Source organism: Alligator sinensis, unplaced genomic scaffold (assembly GCF_000455745.1).
Source record: "Alligator sinensis unplaced genomic scaffold, ASM45574v1 scaffold1255_1, whole genome shotgun sequence".
NCBI lineage: Eukaryota > Metazoa > Chordata > Crocodylia > Alligatoridae > Alligator > Alligator sinensis.
Genome location: NW_005843120.1, coordinates 7,236 through 26,715, shown reverse-complemented (window position 1 = coordinate 26,715; position 19,480 = coordinate 7,236). Strand labels below are relative to the sequence as shown.

Sequence of the window (19,480 nt, the reverse complement as noted above, 5' to 3'; positions counted from 1 at the left end):
AAGAGGATGGAGCTGGACCGTTCCCAGTGGGGGCAGATGACAGGACAAGGAGCATTGGGCTCAACCTGCAGCAAGGGAAGTTGAGGTTGGGTATTAGGAAAAACTTTTCTCACGAGGAGGGTGGTGAAGCACTGGAATGAGTTACCCAGAGAGGTGGTGGAGTCTCCATCCTTGGAGGTTTTGAAGACCTGACTAGACAAAGCCTTGGGTGGGATGATGTAGTTGGGGCTGGCCCTGCTTTGAACAGGGGGTTGGACTAGATGTAATCCCGAGGTCCCATCCAACCCTCGTTTTCTATGATTCTGTGACTCTATTACCTCTGTGGAGCTGTCAGATGTCTGTTCAACATGCGTTAGGTAATACCATCCGCTGACACCCCTTGCCGGAAAAGTCCATAGCACATTTTATTGCTTGAATACTTGGAAGCTTGCCTTGTATGTGCAGTTAACATGCTCTAAGTGTAACGTATACCAAGACACTTACACAGCTAAGGGGGGAAACATGATCAGCTATGCAGACTGCAGGGGGAGGCGGCTTGAAGGCTGCCGGCTGGGCACTGTGGCTGAACCTATCCTGGGCACCTCAGCTCACTGGCTGGGGTTAGTGTTTCCACCATGAAAGACTGCCTGAGTTTCCAGATGGATTTTGTCCCCAGGCAGCCCGAGGCTTTCCTTGGCTGTGGAGACCCCTTCCCCATTCACAGCCGAGCTCTTCTCTGCCAGCTCCTTGCTCTGCTTGAAACCCTGATCTCCAACTCCTGCAGCCAGCACTTCTTCTGCTGCACACCTCCTGCTCATAGTCATGTAGCCACATCTCCTTAAGGCCTCCACCCAGTCCCCCTGCTTCCCCTGGGTCCCCAAGTTTGGGGGGTGCTGGGCCCTTGCCAGGACCAGCCTGCTGGAGGGACTGGCAGCTGCAGACACCAACCTTAGAGGGCAGGAAAAGTGATGAGCATTTATTGTTTGGCTCCTGTGGTACCAAAGACACAACTCCTTCCTCCCCTTCCCAGGCTGCTGTCTCCAAAAGCTCTCCCCTGTCTTGGGAGGCCCCAGGGATCCTCAGTATGGTCCCATCTCGCCTCTCAGCTGCTGGCCTTCACCCTTGCAGACATTCAAGCGCTGTGACCTGGTGGCTGGCATGGGGGGGGGAGAGCCTGACCTGCCAGGGATACAGCAGCCCATCCATCTACGCCAGCTCCATGCTGCTCTAGAGGCTGCTAGGAAGCACGCCCTGGCCCTCTGCTCCCACTCCATGCTTCCTGGAGCCCTGACCCAGGGGCAGGCCAGGCAGGAGAGCTCCCGCAGGCTGGGGACCTGGGTCAGCTCTCCCTGTAGCCATAGCCTTGGCCCCTCCTTGCTCCTCACAAGACTCCTGCTCCGTGCTCCCAAGCTCAGACCTGAGGGGTGAGGAGCCCCAGCTCAGGACAACACAGAGCTCCGCCCAGCTCTGCTGTATTTATTGAAGTGATCTCATTCTGGCAATACAGCATAGTGGCCTGCTCAACACCCTTCTCACTAAACCATGGTGTGAGGATGGGCATCCATCCTCTCCGCATGGTGTCTCCAACACCCAGGTGAAGCCTAGAGGCCACCGAGTGTGCAAGCAGCAACATAGTGCCTCTCTACTCAGCACCGGTCAGGCTGCATCTCGAGTACTGCGTGCAGTTCTGGGCTCCACGCTTTGAAAAGGACATGGAGAAGTCAGACAAGGTCCAGAGGTGGGCAACAAGGATGATAAAGGGATCAGAAAGCAAGACATACAAGGAGAGTTAACATGCTCTAAGTGAAGGGCCTATTCAGTTTGTAGAAAAGGCACTTAAGTGGGGACATGACATCAGTCTTCAATTTTTTAAATATATTTCATGTTCCAGGTCAAATCAGCCAAATCAGTTCCAAAGCATATTGATTGAGCAGGCAGAACGGCGCTGCAACTGGCAGGCATCCTCCGTCCCAGGCTCTCACCCTGGGACTTCAGATACTCCCAAATCCATTGGCAGGCATGATACATGTAGGCCCAAGTCCAGAGGTCTTGGGATTTGGATGCCCCCACTTGATCTTAGCCCACAAGAGGCCAAGACACTTGATCTGAGCCAGAAGACCGAGAAGCAGTCTTCAAATACTTGAAGGGCTGCCATGAAGAAGAGAGAAAGCACCTTTTCTCTTTTGCTGCAAAGTGGATGTGGAACCAACGGCTTGCAGTTGCAGGAAAGCAGGTTTAGTTTGGATCTTAGGAAAAACTTCTTCACCGTTAGAGCAGGGAGGCAGTGAAATAGGCACTTAGGGAAGGGTGGACTCTCCATCATGGGAGGGGTTCAAGGAGAGGCTGGACAGCCACCGGTCAGGGATGATCTAGGTGTAGCGATGCCTGTGTTATCTTACGAGGATTTCCCAGGTTTCTGGGCCTTGCTGGTGGCCCCTGGCCCCACTTTCTGCTACAGGTGTTTCCCTCAGAGACACTGGTTGTTGAATGCAGCCAAGGGCTGGACTTGTGCCTGGCTGGGCCAGTGCTCCTGCTGGGGCTCAAATGCTGAGGTTCCTGGCTAGAGGGTCTTGCCCCTCTGCTCAGGAGAAGCAAGACCCTCTAGCCAGGGAGCAAGAAGTTTTGGGGCAGGAATTTTCTGCTGCATTGGGGGCAAGAAGGAATTCCCCGGTCAGTCTGGTTTGGACTGGCAGGGTTCTTGCCTTCCTCTGTAGCAGGGGCATGGCCTTTGCCTGGCATCTCTCCAGTGTATATTAACAACCTTTGCAGCAGCAGGATGTTGGCTGCTGCGGTTCCCCTGCTTGCTCTGTGGCAGGTTCAGGTGCAATGTCTGGTGCTGTGTTGGGGGTGACTGTGTGGTTTTGCTAAGAGGTTGGACAATTGGTTTGTCTGGGTTGGTGTGGGTAGGCCTGATCCTGCCTCCATCAGAGGGTTGGACTAGATGACCTCAAAAAGTCCCTTCCAGCCCCACTTCTTTATGACTCCTATGATTGCTCTATGAAACTGGAGGCTGGCAACCAGGGCGGGACCCGGCTGCATATTCAACCCCAGCTGTGCTCCCAGTCCCTCCACAGCCCCACACTGCAGGGGCCTGGTTGGATGCAGGTGGGTGTTAAATGGGAGCAAGAAGCTCACTCCGGGTTCTAATCCAAATCCACACGGTCAAGAAAAGCCCCAAACTGGACTTCTGCTCCAGGGGGAATTTTTGGAGCAATCAGAGGGGAAGCAAAGGAAACAGTCCCACTGGGACTGGGATAGGTGGGCCTGAGACCCAAGAAACGTGGGGCTGTGTCCTGGCATCAGGAGTTGCTCAGAGCAGGATGGCATGTTGGGGGCAGGTGGCAGCAAGAGCAATCAACCTGCTCAGAGATATGCCCAGGGTCGGGGGTGGGGGGGCAGCAGGTGTATGCCTGGAGGGCTCTAGGGCTCCTTGCTGTCCCACTCCCAGGGGAAACAGGCAGTAGAGGCTGCACACCTCTCACTGGGGAGCCTGTCTGCCTTCAACCTGTGTCAGAGGAGAGGAAAACTCCAGGTTTTCAGGGGAATGCCCCCTCCCAACCTCCTCCTGGGGCAGACAGGTCTGGCCTGACCCAGAAGCAGGACCCCCAGTCCAGCAGCTATTTGGGCATCCTGGTAAGACATATTTACGTTCGATCTACTGGGCCTCAGTCTCTGCCCACTGCCAGCCAAACTACACAGGCCCATGCCGTAGCAAACCCTTGCCATCAATGAAATCACTGGTCTCGTTCCACCGAGGTGGCCGCTTTCCTCTAAGGGGTTGGAGGAATGATGTGCTGGGGGAGTGGGTCAGACACTGCAGGCTGTCTCCAAGGGAGGTATTTGCTCGAGGGTTTATTGGTGAGTCTCAGGGGCACTGTTCAGAACCTGCCAGGGCTTGGCACAGACATGGGAACAGGCAAAGCAGCCACGCTGGGTAACCCGTCCCTGGCTGCTGCTTCTATTGGGAACAGCCCCGGGCCATCAGCCCTGTCCCTACCCCTAGCTGCCCATGAGGAAGTGGCTACTAGCCTCTAGCTTGCTGGTCCTTATGCCTGACCCAGGGGAAGGTGCCTCTAGTCCCCCTGGCTGCACCAGGGGTGGGGATGCTGCTGTCATCACTTTGCTCTATGCTACTACAAAAGCTTGGAGGGACCCACTGACAGCTACTGGGCATGGCTGGGAGCGGAGTCAGCTTCCCCCATCCTCCTGCTGGAAGGGAGCCGGAGACGCTGGCTCTGCTGGTTGGCTGTCCTCCCCAGGCAGTGTTGTGTCCTCAGGGCAGGTGCCCCCAGTGCTGGGAGCCCCGTCCTGGTGCACCATCACCTTGACAGGCGAGGCCTCCCCAGAGCCAGGTGCATCCTGGTTGAGCTTGTGGAGGGTGTCACGGACTCTGAGGATGTAGCCGTGCAGCATGCTGGCTGCGGCTGGGGGGCTGGTGGGGGTGCGGCTGGCAGCCAGCCCATTCTTCAGGTGCTCCACCTCTGTATGCAGGTGTAGCATGGACTTGTTCAGCTCTGTGATGCGGTTTCCCAGGTCTGTCAGTAAGGGAGAGGTGCGGGGACCCTGGTTACCCACAGCTTCATCTCAGTGCATGGGCCAAGTGCAGCCTGGGGCATCTCCCCCACCATCACACCCAGGGCAGGTCTGGCATCAGCTCTAGCCACATCAGCCTGGAGTTACCCTGTTGGCTCCAACAGCATGGCTCTTGCTTTGCCCAGCTGCAGCTGGCAGCTGTGAGGGGAGCACACTGGGCCCACCTTCCCATGCCATCGACCCCAGGGCAACACGAGCCTGGATGAGAAGCAGGGAGCTCCATCTCTGCCATATCACACCCGCCTGCTACCCCTGAACTGAGTTATCAACACACAGCCTAGTGCAGCCTCTGCCACCTGAGCTAAAGGAGCAATTCCACCAAGTAGCAGCAGTAGAAGGTTGTTACCCTGTGGTGAACCAGTTGCTACAAGAGGACCTAGTACATGCTCCCTGCCTTGAGACCTGTATTGGGAGGTCCCAGCCAGGCACTCCCTGCCCTGTGGGGCAGATGGCAGCAGGGGATGGGTTACCTTTCCTCCTGCTCTCTTCAAACTCCCGCCTGGCCGTGTCGATGTAGCGCTGCACCAAGGCCTTGAGCACCTGCAGCCTGTAGGAGCCACGGCTCTCTCCCTGTAGGATGTTGTCGTCCAGGGCTGAGGTAGCCTGGGGTGAGGAAGGGGAAGAGGAATTACACAGGTACCAGGGAACGGTGCTGCTTACCATTCATCCAGCCTCGCAGAACAGCCTCGCAGCCAACGTGGCTTCTACCAACGGCCACACAGCCAATGCAGCTTCTACCAGCCGCTGTGTTGTGCAGGACACTTACAATGGTGGGGATCGAGGGACAGTCCTGCTGCTTCTTGGCTTTGCAGCAGCAAATGAACTGGAAGACGCCCCTAGGGAAGACAGGAGAACATGGGTTACAAGGGGCCAGGCAGAAGCAGAGCTAGCCCTGCAAAACCCACGCTGAAGCCCACAGCCAGGTCCAAACCCTTCCAACATCTGGGCCTGCTTCCCGGTATTGGCCCACTGGAAAGATGAGCCCATTTCATGGCACTGGGAGCCAAACAGCTCCAGAATTCAGGGGGATTGTCTCCCATGTTGTATGCCAGCTCTCTGCAGTGCGCCAGTGGCTTTATCCCTGAATTCACTCAATATATTACCTTATCAAGGCAAAGAGCAAGGAGTGATTTGAGTGCAATGGAGAGGTGTCTCCAGGGACAGAAAAAGATGACAGAGGCCAGGAAATTCTTTAATCCACTAAGAAACAGGCAGAAAGAGAGCCAGTGGCTGGATGTCAAACCAGGCAAATTCAAATTAGAAATAAAGGCGCCCATTTGTAAGGAACCAAGCCCCAGGGCATCCCTTCACATCCCCCAGTCCATGCTGGCTGCCTCTCTCCTGTCTGGCAGTATTGCTTTAGCCAGACACAAGATACCAGGCTCAGTATGGAGGGATTCTTGCGAAATGCAATGGCTGGCATGGTGGAGAACGTCAGGCCTGGTGATCTAATGAGCCCTCTGGGCCTTGAAGTCTGTGAGCCGGCTCCCCGTGAAGGCCTGGCCGGTGGGAACACACTGCTTCCCCTTCCCTCTCTCCAGAACCCTTTCTCTGCTCCAGAGACCTCATCAAGCAATGGAAATTTCTGTCTGAACAACTCGTGTTTACTAGTTTCAGAAAGTCTCTTTTCTTGCAAGTCGTGGCAAAGATTAGTAGAGATGTTCAGACTGTCAAACTAAAGAGAAAGACAGAAATGCTAATTATCTTCAGGGTGGGGTCTTTTTAAATTTCCATTGAAGTTTTCTGCTTATTTTTCCTTTTGTCCCCAAATGGGGTGCAGGTGGGGGGAGAAAAAGGGAAAATTCAGTATTTTCAAACTTATTTTTGTTTTGCTTTCTGGCTTTTATTTGTTGAACCAAAATCTGAAAACTTCTAACCCTTCCCTCCCAAACCTTTCCTGTCATTTGGAAGAAAACAGATTAGTGCCATATTATTCACATCTCACACCTTTTTGCTGAAAAATTACCCACTGAAAATTGGGGGGTGTTTTAAATAAAAAACCAAACTGTTTCTGAATAGTTTGGATAAAAGCCAATGGTTTTTTGCTCTTCCTTCTGCCTTCCCAGAACAAGGTGCATAACTTTTTTGGGCAGGTGTGTGGTATGCAAATAAACATGGCATTTTTTTTTCTTTGGAAAGCCCCTGAGGGCTCTCCTTGCAAAGCCTCTCTCCCTGCAGCACAGAGAAAAAAGGCTGGTGGATAGACAGTCTGGTGATTCAGCCATGGGATGAAGAGCCAGTAGCTCTGGGTTCAGTTGTCAGTGATGGCTGTGTGGACCTTGGGCAAGTCCTTCCCTCCTTGTGCATCTCAGCTCCTGTCTGCAAAATGGGGCCTTGCTGGTCTCTGTCTCCCAGGGGGTGGGTGAGGTGCTAGAGGTGCCTCATGCCCTGAGACAGGTGAGGACCCTGGCATTACCTGACCATGTAGAAGAGGGACTTGGGGGTTGGAATGACGTTGAAGGGCACAGGCAGTGTCAGGCCCTCCCGGAAGTAGGACAGATAGAGCTTGGAGCGGGCAAACTTCCACTCCACGTCGGCATCATCCTGCAACACAAGTCGGGGGGAGCAGCTCAGAGCTGTGGGGTCATGCAAGCCTTGCAGGGCATGTGCAGGAGTTCACCAGCTGGCGCACGCTCACCCCCTTCCCTGGGTCACTGAGTATGGCCCTGGCATTGGGCAGCCTGTTCTGCCTTGCATGCTGGTAGTATATGAGGAGTGAAGCATGGGGCTTGGTGGCAGGTGGCGGGCACTGGGACATGAGCAGGGCAGGGGGAATCCACCCTGGAAAAGAAGGAGGCAGACACAGGGGTCCTGACCCCATTCGCAGGGTGCTGATTTCTCTTCAGTGCAAATACTGGATTGGCAAGGCTAGGTCTGCCAGGTGCCCACCTGGCATAAACCTCCAAGGGATCCTTGTCTGAGGGGAGCCAGTGACTGTTCCCCACCGTGCCGGAGGGGTTTAACTTAGAGATAGGACCAGCAGGGCCAAAGGACAGGGGTCTGCCCCGGACAGAGGTGTGGTATCTGGGCCCCCTGGGTTTCACCCTGACTGATCCCAAGTGCCTCTGTGACAGAGAAATGCAGCTGGCTCTGGGGTGGCATATACTGGTTGTCTGTACTATGCACAGTATGGATTCTGTTTGGAGGGGTGAGTGGGGTGAAACAGCTTCCTTGTCAAAGGACTAGGCTGGGGCTTCTACCAGCTTTGCCCCTATCCACTCAGGGGGGCTCGCTCCCAGCTGGTCCCCTCCCCCAGCATGGGCCGGGTTCCCAACAGGGCTGACCTCGATCTTCTGGAAGGAGTTGGTGATCATAGCAATGAGCATGTTGAGGAGGACAATGACCACAACGATGGTGAAGATGCCGTAAAGCGCCCGGCCCACAAACTGGGCCACGAGGACCCGGGGCATGTCCACCACGCGGTGTTCTTCCATGCCGAACATGGTCCAGAACAGGAACGGGAACGTCTCGTTGAAGCTGCCGCAGAGGGGGTAGCGGGTTACCAGTGGGATCTGAGCACAGAGTGGGCCTGATCTGGCTCAGAGCTACAGTAGGCACAGGACCATCGACCACTGCGAGTCTGGGGCCCTGCAGAGCCTTGCCCACACCCGCACACCTAGTCTACTGGGAAGACCCTTCCAACCCCAACCCTCCCAACTGACTCTGAGAGGATCCCCCCCTCTCTACTGGAAAGACACCCTGCTGGGGGAAAGCCCTGGTGCTCTGGAGTTTAGCCATACATCCTCTCATTTCCTATCTAAACTGATCCGTGACTGGGTTGTGCCTGTGTGTTCCTGGGCCAGCAGTGTGCATTGGCTTGGAGAGCTCTCCTCCCTTCCCTGGTGCTTGCTCCCAGGATGATTTATAGGCAGGAGTCCTCTCCCCACCCAGCCACCAAGCAAACCCAGCCCAGCTCTCACGACAGGCTCTCCCTCCCTCTCACCACCCAGCAGCACCTCCCTGCCCCTGCTGTGGTCCGAATCCAGCTTCCTTAACCATGGGTGACTAGCTCCATACACGTTACACCAGCCGTGGCCACAGAAGGACCTGGTGCAACTAACACTGCCCTCTCTCTGCTGGACATGCCTGCGATTGTGCTGGCTTTTCCCTTTCCTTTCTGCATTTCCCAGGCCCTGTGCCCTGCCCTGTGGCTCCAATCGGTGGAGAACTATCCGCCCCTCCCCACCAGACCCTGGGTGCAGAGGCAGGGCTGGGGGTGGCCGTACTTGCCCAGCCGCTCGGACTCCTGGTAGTGCACGTAGATGTTGTTGAGCCCACACAGGAAAGCAGTGAGGATGATCATCAGGATGAACATGAACCTGCAAGGGGAGGCCAGGGAAAGGCGTCAGAGGGCAGGGAGCCCTGGGCTGGGCAGGCTGCAATGCAAAGGGCATTCATTTCTCGGTCCCCCAGTGGGAATCTAGCTGAGACTGGGCACTGGAGGCTGCATTGCTTCCCTGTGCAGGGGGCCATGCCACTGGGCAGTCGGGCTCCAGCTGGTGCTGGGCTTAGCTCTGGGACAATGCTGCCTGCAGGCAGGGAGCAGCCTGTACCATGTGTTTGTCTAGCATCTAGCACCAGGAGGGTGCCCTCTCCAGGGCCTCTGTGACTTTATTCAGGCCTGCATCCCATGCCCATCCCTGCAGTCTGAGCACACATGTTCAGGGGGATGAAGCACCCGTGGCGGGGGCGAGGGGGCTGGCTCACTGACTTCAACAAAAATTGGGGGTGCTGGACACCTGACTGGCTCAGGCCCTGATCAGCTGTGCCCCAGCACCTCCATGCCTGGGAACCCCACACCTGCCAACTTAGGCTAGCCAGGATAGTGAGGGGCTTCAGACTCTGGACCTTGGGGCAGGGTGGTCAGTCCCTACCGGATCATGTCATCGATCATCTTCCCAATGGAGATCTGCAGGGTCCCCAGTGACTCCTGGGCCGGCAGGATATAAGCCAGACGGGTGAAGCTCAGCATGCTGGTCACTGCAAACAGCACCTCGGCGACAAACTGGGGGTCCTCGGCATGCCACTCATGGCGCCCTGGGCACAGAGGGGGCAGGTGAGAGGGGTCAGCAGACTGCCTGTCCCACGTTGAGCAGAGAAGTCCTCACAGGGGGCTTTGACAGGGGTAGCAATGCAGCAGTGTAGCCAGAGCCACGGCCTGGGTCTTGTCCCCAACTCCCTGGCCTGTCCCTTCCCCTCCTTGTGCCCTGGGTCTATAACCTTTGACCTTTATAAGGGTCTTGTTGGTAGGGTGTGGGGCGGGGGGGGGGGGGGGGGGGGGGGTTGCCTTTGTTGGTAGTTGGGACAGGATCTGACCCTGCGGCTGCAACAGCAGAGCACTGGCCATCCCAATGCTCAGCTCTGGGCTGTTACAGGTGCTCTGGGTTTCATGCCCTGTTATTTGGGAGAGGGTGTGGGGGGAACCTGTGGGGCAGCATGCAGGGGCTGGGCTCGCTGGCCGAGGGGGCTGCTCCTGCATTCCCGTCTTGCACTTTTCCCGCAGAGCTAAGAGCTTTTATCACGACTGCTGTTACTGCAGCGCCACAGCTGCCCTCTGCTTAGCGCTGAAGTAGCTGCTGTCTCAGGCTCATCCCCAGGATGAGGATTGCTGAGATTTGTCTCAACACACTGCCAGCATCCCCTCCTGCTCCTGCGCATTCCTGGGGAGATTCATGGCTGGATACACGGACTTGCCCTGACACCTCGTGGCAAACAGGGGCAATGCTCTGGCTCAGCAGGATACGCAAGCTCTCAGCATTTTGCTGTAGTAGGATCATTGCACATCACTGATAAATGTCCCTGCCATCGCATCACCAGCCTACACAACCTGGCAATGGGGGCTCAGGGCAGGGAACAGACTGAGCCCGGGATATCTTGGCTGATTTCTCACATAACCTACAGGAAAGGATGGTCGGGAGTGTTTTGAGGGGACCATGAAGCCCACTGGGGCATGAGAGGGGAGGGAGGGAGATGAGAGGTCAGCTGTGCTAGAAAATCTCTCTGAACACGGGTTGTAGGAATGTGGGATAGATGGGGCTTTGGGGTCCTTCAGTCTCCCCATAAGAGGCAGAAGTACTGAGGGAACAGGGTGCCCCATGGGGCTGGGTAATGATAGAAAGTCTGTAGATGTGAGCCCAGGCCTGGCTGGGAGTCATCAGAGTCACTGCCCCTGGGAATGAGTTTGCTGGGTCTCAGCCCCGTTCTTGCACAGGAAGCACTGTCCTGGCTTGTACTTGCTGGCCTCTGTGTTGGCAAGAGTGAAGTGGCTGGAGGCAGCTGCTGTCCCAGACCAGGGGGCCTGCTGGACAGGGCGGGGGGTGGTACGTCCCCCAGGGGGCTGGAGCCCCAGCAGCAGCAGTATGGGAGCTCACCGGCTTTGGTGAAGTAGTAGCACTCGGGCGAGGAGGGGGCGTCCCAGCAGTGGTACCGGCCCATCACGGAGACCAGCACCCGCAGCACAAAGGAGGCCAGGTACATGCTGAGCGTGACGATGTCCAGGAAGTTCCACCAGTCGAGCAGGTAGCTGCGCAGCCCTTCGATCCACACCTCCTTGCACTCGTACCAGAAGAAGCCTGGCGGGGTGAGGGGATGGGCAGGAGCAAGGGGGCCCTTGTGCCTGGCACCTCTCCAGGGAGTGAATTCAGGCTCTGGCTAGGGCTGGGCTCAGGTCCCCCACCTATAACATGGGGGCCATGATCCAGCCTTCCTCTGGTGTGAGTCTGCCTGGGCTGGAAACTCCTTGGGACAGAGACTGCTTCCGACTAGGAGCTTGTATAGCATCCAGTGGGGTCCTGGGGGATACGTAGAGGCACAGGACTGGCAGGGACTAGCTGTGTGAGCGAGCCTAGCCCCTGCTGGGGCAGAGACCCCAGCCCATGATCTACCATGGAGGCCTCCCTATGGCCACAACAACGCCCTTTCCAGCAGGCTCAGAAACAAAATCATTCACACCTGGGCAGGGAGCATCCACCAGGTCCAGTGCTGGTCCTCACTGGAGGTCTCCGACCCTATTAACTCAGCTCACCGGACTCTAGAGGAGCGAGCAGCTCCCCTCAGAGATAATTAATTACTGGCTCCCTGCTTAAAAAGTGATGTCAGCCACTCAAGACTGAGGAAAGGCAGGTCGTCAAAACCATATGAAAAAGGGGAGGCGAGGGCTTGCGCTGCTCTGATTTAACTGTAATGTTTGTCCACTCCTACCCCAGTTTAAGTGGGTGAAGGTACTGGAACTGTTAGACCAGCAGTAAATTATACTGGTATAAGATGCACCTATATAACTGTTCCATCTGTCCATTCCCATATTGGTCTATCTGCTACTTCTGTCCACACCCACAATCCCCACTGGCTCACAAGACCCCTTGTACACAGCTCAACCCTCGTGATTTCTCTTCTCCTAACTGCCAGGACCCTGCTACTTGGGGTGACACTGCCACTGGAGGTGACTTGTCCCTTAAATCTCTCAGGCCTGAAATCTCTGCCTAGGGCCCCAGTGGCAAGGCCTTCTCTGGGGATGTACAGCTTTCCAGGGGATCATTAGCCCTTGGCCTGTGGCTGGCTCTGGTGTAACTAGCTGCCTTTGCCTCATCCCATGGGTGGATTCTCGTATGGAAACCACCGTCCCCACTGCCCCTGTACGGACACATCCGAGGCCAAGAACTGCCTGGGCCCTGGAGACTAAATCCCATCTCATCTCCAGAATCAGCCCCAACCAGAGGCAACAAGCACTGGACCTGAGCACATCAGAGCCCTGCCAGGCCCCAATAGAGCATCCAGGCTCCTGGGGCAGGGCTCCTGCCAGCACCCCTCACTGCCAGGTTGCTGGAGCTCTGGACTCTGCCAGGGCTCCCTCCGCGTGACCTACCTGCCACCCAGATCATGTGCCAGGAGTTGCCCCACAAGGTCTGGCTCCGGCCCAGGAAGTCTTTGTGCTTGCGCTCCAGCACCACGGACTCCAGCAGCAGGAAGACCAGGAACCAGAGGTACGAGGCGGAGTGCAGGAGGAACTTGATCACTGGGATCTTCAGCATTTTGCCCACCTGATGGGAGAAACTTTGTCTCGCCTTGAGCAAAACTCAAGGCCATTTGGCTACATGGTTAGGGCCCACCAGGCAGCAGGGACTTAAACGGGAGCAAGTGCTTAGGAGCAGACTTCAATCTCCATGAGGATTCGGTCCAGCAGACCTCCAGCTTGGGTGCGTGAAGGGAGAATTCATCCATTATCAGGCAAAAAGGGGATGCAGCACCCTCTGGTCTGTGTAAAACAGAGTGCAGAGCTGCACTGAGCTAGCACTGGTTGGAGCCAGAGCTAAAACGCCCTGATTTTAAAAGTGCTCAGGACAGACAATCCAGCCCCAACAAGCAGGTTTAATGGCCAGTTGCAGCTGGTGCTAAAAGTCCACACTTCAGTTTCACTCCCAGTTTACCTAGCCTCAACATCCAGCTGTTGGACCTCATTGGACTTGTGTCACCTGGAGGAACAAGCTCATCATCCCAATTGTGCTCCTGTGGGAGAGGATCCCATCATCCCTCCATCCTCTCTTGGTCAAACCGAGCTCTTGCAGTCTCTAGGTATGAGCTGCCATTCTTTCTTTCCTTTTTCTGACGCTGCTCCAACCTACAGTGGTCCAAAGCTGTGGGAAGCCCACACCTGGGTGCAGCAATCCAGCAGCAGCTGCACCAGGGAAAGAAGAAGCAGAGCCTGCTCGCATTGGGTGTCCCCCTTCATACAGCCAAGGACAGCATTAAGTCTTGGACCACTGCCTTGTCCCTGGGGGTTCCCCAGCATCATTGCCCCTCAGCCTCTCTCTGAACGCACTGAGAAGGGGCAAGAACCTGGTGGAGACCAAATGCATGGGGGTAATTGCACATACATATGTGCGCACGCACACACACACACACACGATTTGATGATCTCAGGAAGGGAGATCATTAGAAGTGCCATCAGGTTTCTATGGGAGACAGATATTACCAGGCTGGGTCTTTCTGGGGGGCCTTCTATCTGTTAGGGGCCAGAGTCAGGTGCTTTGGAGGCAGCTGTAAGAAGCCGGCAGCAGGGTGGTGCAGGAAACCTTCTTCCCTGAGCCCCCTTTTCCCTTTGCAGCAAGGCCACTTACCCGGGACTTGGGAGCAACCCAGTAGAGCAGGCACAGGATGGGCATGGTAAGGAAGATGGAGCAGGAGACAAAGAGCTTCCAGAGGGTGTTGCTGCCACGCCAGCCGGACAGGTTCCCGCACCAGATGGATGACAGCACTTGCTGGCAGATGGGGTGCGCGACAAACTGGGCCAAGATGAGAGAAGGGGATCAGAGGGTCAGTACCAGCAGCCCTCACAGTGACCCATTGCTTCCCCCTCCTGCTAGGCAAATACTGCTCCCAGGAATATACAGGAGCTCTCTCAGGATGCAAAGGGAGCCTTTGCCTACCAGCAAAATGCAGTTGACTCTGGGGTGCAGCACACTCCCATGCCCACACTGGGGTGAGAGCATGAAGCAAAAGTTCATCTCCAATCCCAGCTGCTGCTGCAGGGGGGAGTTTAGGGAGGTTGAATCAAATGGAGCATGTTGGAACCAGGATGCCAAGGTTTATGTCCCGACCCCAGCCAGAAGCACTCAGAGTTCATTAATGATCCTTTGTTAGAAAGGACCCTTGCAGCACCCTGGTGGGGAGCTTCCCTAGTACTGGCTCAAGGTGGGGGCTGCAACCCTCCTAGCTATGAAGCCTGCCCCGCACTCACCCTCTTCTGGTCGTAATGGACGGCCAGGCGGAGCCGGGCCAGGTTGGGGATGCCCTCCTCGAAGGCCTGGCTGCCCAGATCCTCCTCCTCGCTGCTGTCCCCCAGGTCGTTGAGCACGGCCGCCACCTCGCTCTGGTTGCGACACATCCCCAGCAGCTCGAAGGCGAACTCCTGGCCCAGCTGCTCCAGGAAACTCCTGGCTCAGCTGCTCCAGGCGCAGGTACTCGGGCTGCGGGAGGAAGAGCACGGCCTAGAGGAATGCCTGGGAGCCCTATCCTGTAACAACCTGAATGCACAATGATGGGACCCCAGCACCAAAGGCAGATGATTCAGCAGAGGAACTCACTGCTGCAGGGAGCTGAGACACTGACACTCGCCCAATGCAGCATCACATGCATGTGAGCCAAGACTTACAGCAATGTCAGGAGTAAACCTACTAGCATGATAGCTGTATTTGGAGGTGGTCACTCGGAGACAACAGTCCCACGACCCGCAAGCACCTATCAGGCAGCTTTTCCTTTCACAGGATGGGTGCAAGGTTCCTAAAAATGGTACTATGAACACTAAATTATAACCCTCATTTAATACTTTTGTAACCATAACATGCTGGGGTACACACCTGTGAGGTGTTGCAAGGTCACTACCTGGTTAAAACTGAGCAAGCACCTACAGATTTTGTCAGAGCATGAGCATTGTTAATGGTTGTGAGGAGAAAAATGAACAGAGAGGAAGGGTATGTGATAAGAAATGTCTGCAGGGAGGGGTGGTTATGATATGGGTATGTTTATGCATATGTTTTCAAAAATGCCCAATAGTAAGAAATCAATTATGTAAGTAGATTCATAGATTCATAGATTCATAGAAGTAGTCTATAAGTAGCCAGCAGCATGGAGTGTAGCAGTAAGAATAATGAATATGAAAAAAAGATAGATGTAAAAATAGTTTGGGAACAAAAGGACATTGTACCATTGCACTACTGAATCACTGCACCACTGGAATACATGCCCAAATTTCCCAGCGAGACCCTGAATTGTCGTGTGGAGAATTTAGTGTTGGTGCTTGTCAGTTATGGACAGCTGTTCTGAGCCTTTCTGCACAGAGCAGGATATAAGCTAAATAATAATAGTAACACCTCCATGCTGCCCAGCCTGGGCATAATGTGGGGGGTCCTGTGTGCCCCCTGCCTGGCTCACACAGGGTAGGGACCAGAAAGGAGTCCAGGATGGTGCTGAGCCCCCTGGGTCCAAGCCCAGAACTGCTGGAATAGAGTTTCACCCTCTGATACCCCCTGGCTCCCTGCTGCCCCGGAGAGCTGCGGCCCACAAGAGAACCAGGACAGATGGAGACTTGGGAGCTGGGAAGTGCCTGACCTTGAACTCGGGCTCCTTGCGAGAGAGGCGCTTGAGCTCACGGCTGAGCTTGAAGGCAGCAAGCATGGCATCCTCGCTGGCAACCGAGAGGTAGGCCCGGCTGGCGAGGCCCTTATAGGTGTTGATGCGGGAGAGGGAGAACTTGAGCAGGTCGTACTGGCGGGCGTTGGTGCACTCCAGACAGGGGCAGGAGACGCGGTGGGGGTGAGAGATGGTGTGGCCTTTCTGCGTCAGCATGTCCACGATCTCGTAGAGGTCCTTCTCGCAGGCCAGGGTGAGTGGCGTCACGCCGGGCGCGAAGCGGGAGGCGTCGATGGTGTTGTCGAAGAAGGCCAGTGAGAAGGACTTGAGGTCCATCTTGAGTCCCTTCTCCTGGTTCAGCCGGTCCAGCAGCAGCTTGACCACGCGGGGCTGGTTGGTGTCCACGGCCACCAGCAGGGCCTCGTGGACCTGGCGGAAGTCGAATTTGACGTAGCGCAGCAAGGACTTGGCCACTTCCTCCCCGCCCGCACGGATGGCCAGGTTGAGGGCTTCCCGCCATGCCCGGTCCTCGGTCTCGTCCAGCTGCCGCAGGATGCCATCGCCCACCTGCAGCAGCTGCTGCACCATGGGCAGGTTCCCGTCCTGGATGGCGCTCAGCAGCCCCCGCGGGAACTTCAGCTTCCTGTTGACGATCTCCCTCCAGTTGGGCTGCTGCTGGGGAAGCAGAGCTGGTTGGGTTAGGAGAGACCCTGCAGTTCATCCCCCTGCCCACCCTGACTTGCTCTGAACCACCTCGGAGGAAGAGGATGACATCTCCCATCCCCCTTAGATAGCCCACCCCAAGGCTTCGCCAGGGCTAGAAAGTGTCTCCGGTCATCCTGGCCAGGGGCTGAGCCTGCCCCTGGGGCCTATGACCACTCAGTGAGCCGCACGCCCTGCTGTCCCACCGCAAGCCAGCGGCGAGGACCTAGGAGTCCTGGATCCCAGCTCCTCTGTCCCTCCAGGAGAGGGGCTAGGATTCAATCCTGCCATGTTGCTGGCTGTCATTCAGGGTCTGGGTCTCCTTCTCCACGGCAGCCCCTCAGGGAGTCGCTGTCCTGGTCACCGCTGAGCCGTGGCTCAGAGGCAGCCGGAGGCAACTGGCTCCAGCACACAACCAGGGGCAAGGCCCAACCTGAGGGCCCGTCATGCCTTCCTCCCCCTTGGGGCTCAGAAGCAGCTGCTCCCGGCTTGACAGGAGCAGCTCAGTGCCAGAGACTCGTTTCCTCCTGGCTAATTAACTCCCCTGGCATCTCCATCAGGCGCACTTGAATTCACAGCTTGCAACACCAGCTTGCAAGGGGCTGGAGGCAGCAAGGCTGGCTCGAAAGGGATAAACAGCGGGTGCCACACTCAGGAACCACTGCGCAGAGGGGTCCTCCAAGGGCTGCTCCACAGGGAGGATAACAACCCCCTCCTGCAGCCAGCAAGTGGAGCCCCCTCTGGCTCACAGGGCAGGGCTTTGCTGTGGGGCCGATGCTCAGCTTGCTGGGGAGCGCTGTCCGTGGCCGGGGGGGTCACACCTTACCCACAACACCCAGGTGCGGGGGCCAGTCCCTCGTGCGCAGAGCTTGGGTGGAGGGCTGCGTTATCCAGGGTCCCTCAGAGCCAGGAGACCTGGGTTCCTGGGCTGGGAGGGGGCAGGGACCTTGAGAAATCTGCATAGAAGTGGGGCAAAATTTTGAAGGTGTCCCCAACTTACCACCACCACCTGGGGCAGCCGGCCGGAGGAGGATGTGGGCATGCAGCAGGGGAAAAGCTACTGCGATGCCAGGAGGGGCCAGCACCACCACAACATGGATCGAGGCAGGCCTGGCATTAGAAACAGGTCTAATATATGGGTCTGAACCATCTCTGAGAGAATCTGGGGGCACAAAAACAGGGGAAGGGGGTGACAGGACGAGGTGCCACAGGAGCAGGGTGTGGGCTGTTACCCAACCAGCCCCTTCTTGCCCTGCAAGGGGAGTGAAGGAGCTGTGCCGCCCTTTCCTGAGACACAAAGCCCTGGGGTCTCTGCAGTACCCACACTCGGTGCAGACCACGAATGCTTTCCCTTCACCGGTCACTGACAGTAATCGCATGTGCAGACAAAGCAGGCTCCTACAGCCGCCCCTGACTGGATGAGCCGCGAGGCACTTTGCGAGGTGGACCCCAGCTAAAAGGCAGCCACTTCTGGGGTGGGGGGAGGAAGCCGAGCAGAACACAATACAAGTATGTGCACGGGGGCAAAGGCTCCAGCCCACTTCCCTGCCCCTGACAAACCAAGCTCACAGCACCCCAGGGAAACCACCTGGGACAGCCAGCCCCGTTCACGGATGGAGAGCACAAGGCTCAGGACAGAACGATCCCGGTGCACACAGCGCTGCCTGGACCAGCATCTCTGCAGCCTCTTGGCGGGATGGAGCGCTGCACCGGCTCAGCCCAGCCAGTTTGGAGCTCGGATAGTAGGCAGACAAACCAGGGAGCTACCTCAGCTCCACATGAAGCCCTCTGCCCTTCCCAGGGCTGCCCTCACTCTTGCTCTGCCCGAGCTCAGAGCGAGCCAGCTCCCGGCTCCCCTGCTCTGCTCCGGGGGTCACTGGGGGCCTCGCAGTGTGGCCGGGGGGCAACGGGTATTTCACCCCCAACCTGCTCCAAGGATCACAAGAAGCCTGAATTCTCCATCTGGAGATGGCCCAGGGCCAGGTCTTAACAGGAGCCCTGCCCAGAGACCCATTCGGAGAAGCTGCAGTTGCTCAGCACCGCTGGACCTTTCTCCAAGGAGACTGATGCTCTGAGGAAGATGTCCAGATGGTGGGCCGGGAGAAGCAGGTCCCCGATGCAGCCGGGATGGAGAGGATGCCCACTACTCACCATGGCGCTCTCCTTAGCAGGCTCGCTGCCCTGCTGTGCCTGCCACGCCGTCCCTGCCAGCTGCACGCCCAAGCCCCTGGTCGCTGGCGAGGCTTCAGTTCAGCACCCACTGACTCAAGGCTGCTGGGATGTGAAGTGCCCAACTGCCCCCCTCCAAATACCCACAGAGGCTCCAAATCCTGCCCTCCCTGCTCAGTTCCCCCACCCTGCTGCCACACCGCCCGCCCTTTGTGGCACGGCACTGAGCTGGAGGCTTGTTTGTGCCTGTCAGGTAGGAGCAGCCTGGCAGCTCCCCTGGGCAAGGCTGTGCAGAACGAGGACGAGGACGGGCACGCCGCTCTCCTACCTGCCCCTGGGACTCTGCAGGGGTGCTAGCTTCCCCCTCCATCCCTTCCTTGCACCAGCCAAACCTAGCACTGAAACAGCATAAGGATGCACAGCCCTCACCGCAGATACCCTGTCCCCTTGCTGCCCTGGTGCAACCTCCCTCTCCCCCCGTCCCTGCTGCTGTCCTTGCAGCTTGGGATCCTGATTGCTGTCTGCTTGCTCCTGCCCTGCAAGGTGGATCCCGGCTCAATTTGTGCCCAGGAGGCAGAGGGAGGCAGGACAGCCACTCATGGGGCAGAGGGGCTTAGCTCAGCCCCTGGATTGCAGGATGAGTGCCCATAACATCGCTGCAGAGCTGACAGCCGCACGGCTCCCACTGACAGCTAAGGATGGGCAGAGCCCTGCAGCCCTCAGCACCTCTCAGCACCACTGCAGAGCCAACCATGCTCCAATCCAGCTCCTGACACCCGTGGGGCCTGGCTGCGCTGGGCTCCAAGACACACAACCGCCCGTCAGACTTGTGCGTGGCCTGCTAAGCAGCAGTGCTGACCCCATGCGCCCTAAAGAGGGGAACTGGCCCCATGCACCCTAAGGAGGCACGCCG

The 19,480-nt window shown here is 57.0% G+C and overlaps 1 protein-coding gene across 1 annotated transcript; it reads right to left on the bottom strand.

Moving 5' to 3' along the window:
- Positions 1-4,106: 4,106 nt before the first annotated feature.
- On the bottom strand, positions 4,107-18,601 carry LOC102369097 (short transient receptor potential channel 2-like). The gene is given in 14 exon segments (XM_014526690.1): positions 4,107-4,514; positions 5,043-5,175; positions 5,339-5,408; positions 6,989-7,116; positions 7,857-8,049; positions 8,799-8,891; positions 9,447-9,609; positions 10,944-11,144; positions 12,434-12,608; positions 13,686-13,850; positions 14,306-14,503; positions 14,505-14,534; positions 15,676-16,368; positions 18,550-18,601. Coding segments are annotated over 14 exon segments (2,592 nt in total). The 5' UTR covers positions 18,553-18,601; the 3' UTR covers positions 4,107-4,167.
- Between the last annotated feature and the right edge of the window lie 879 nt (positions 18,602-19,480).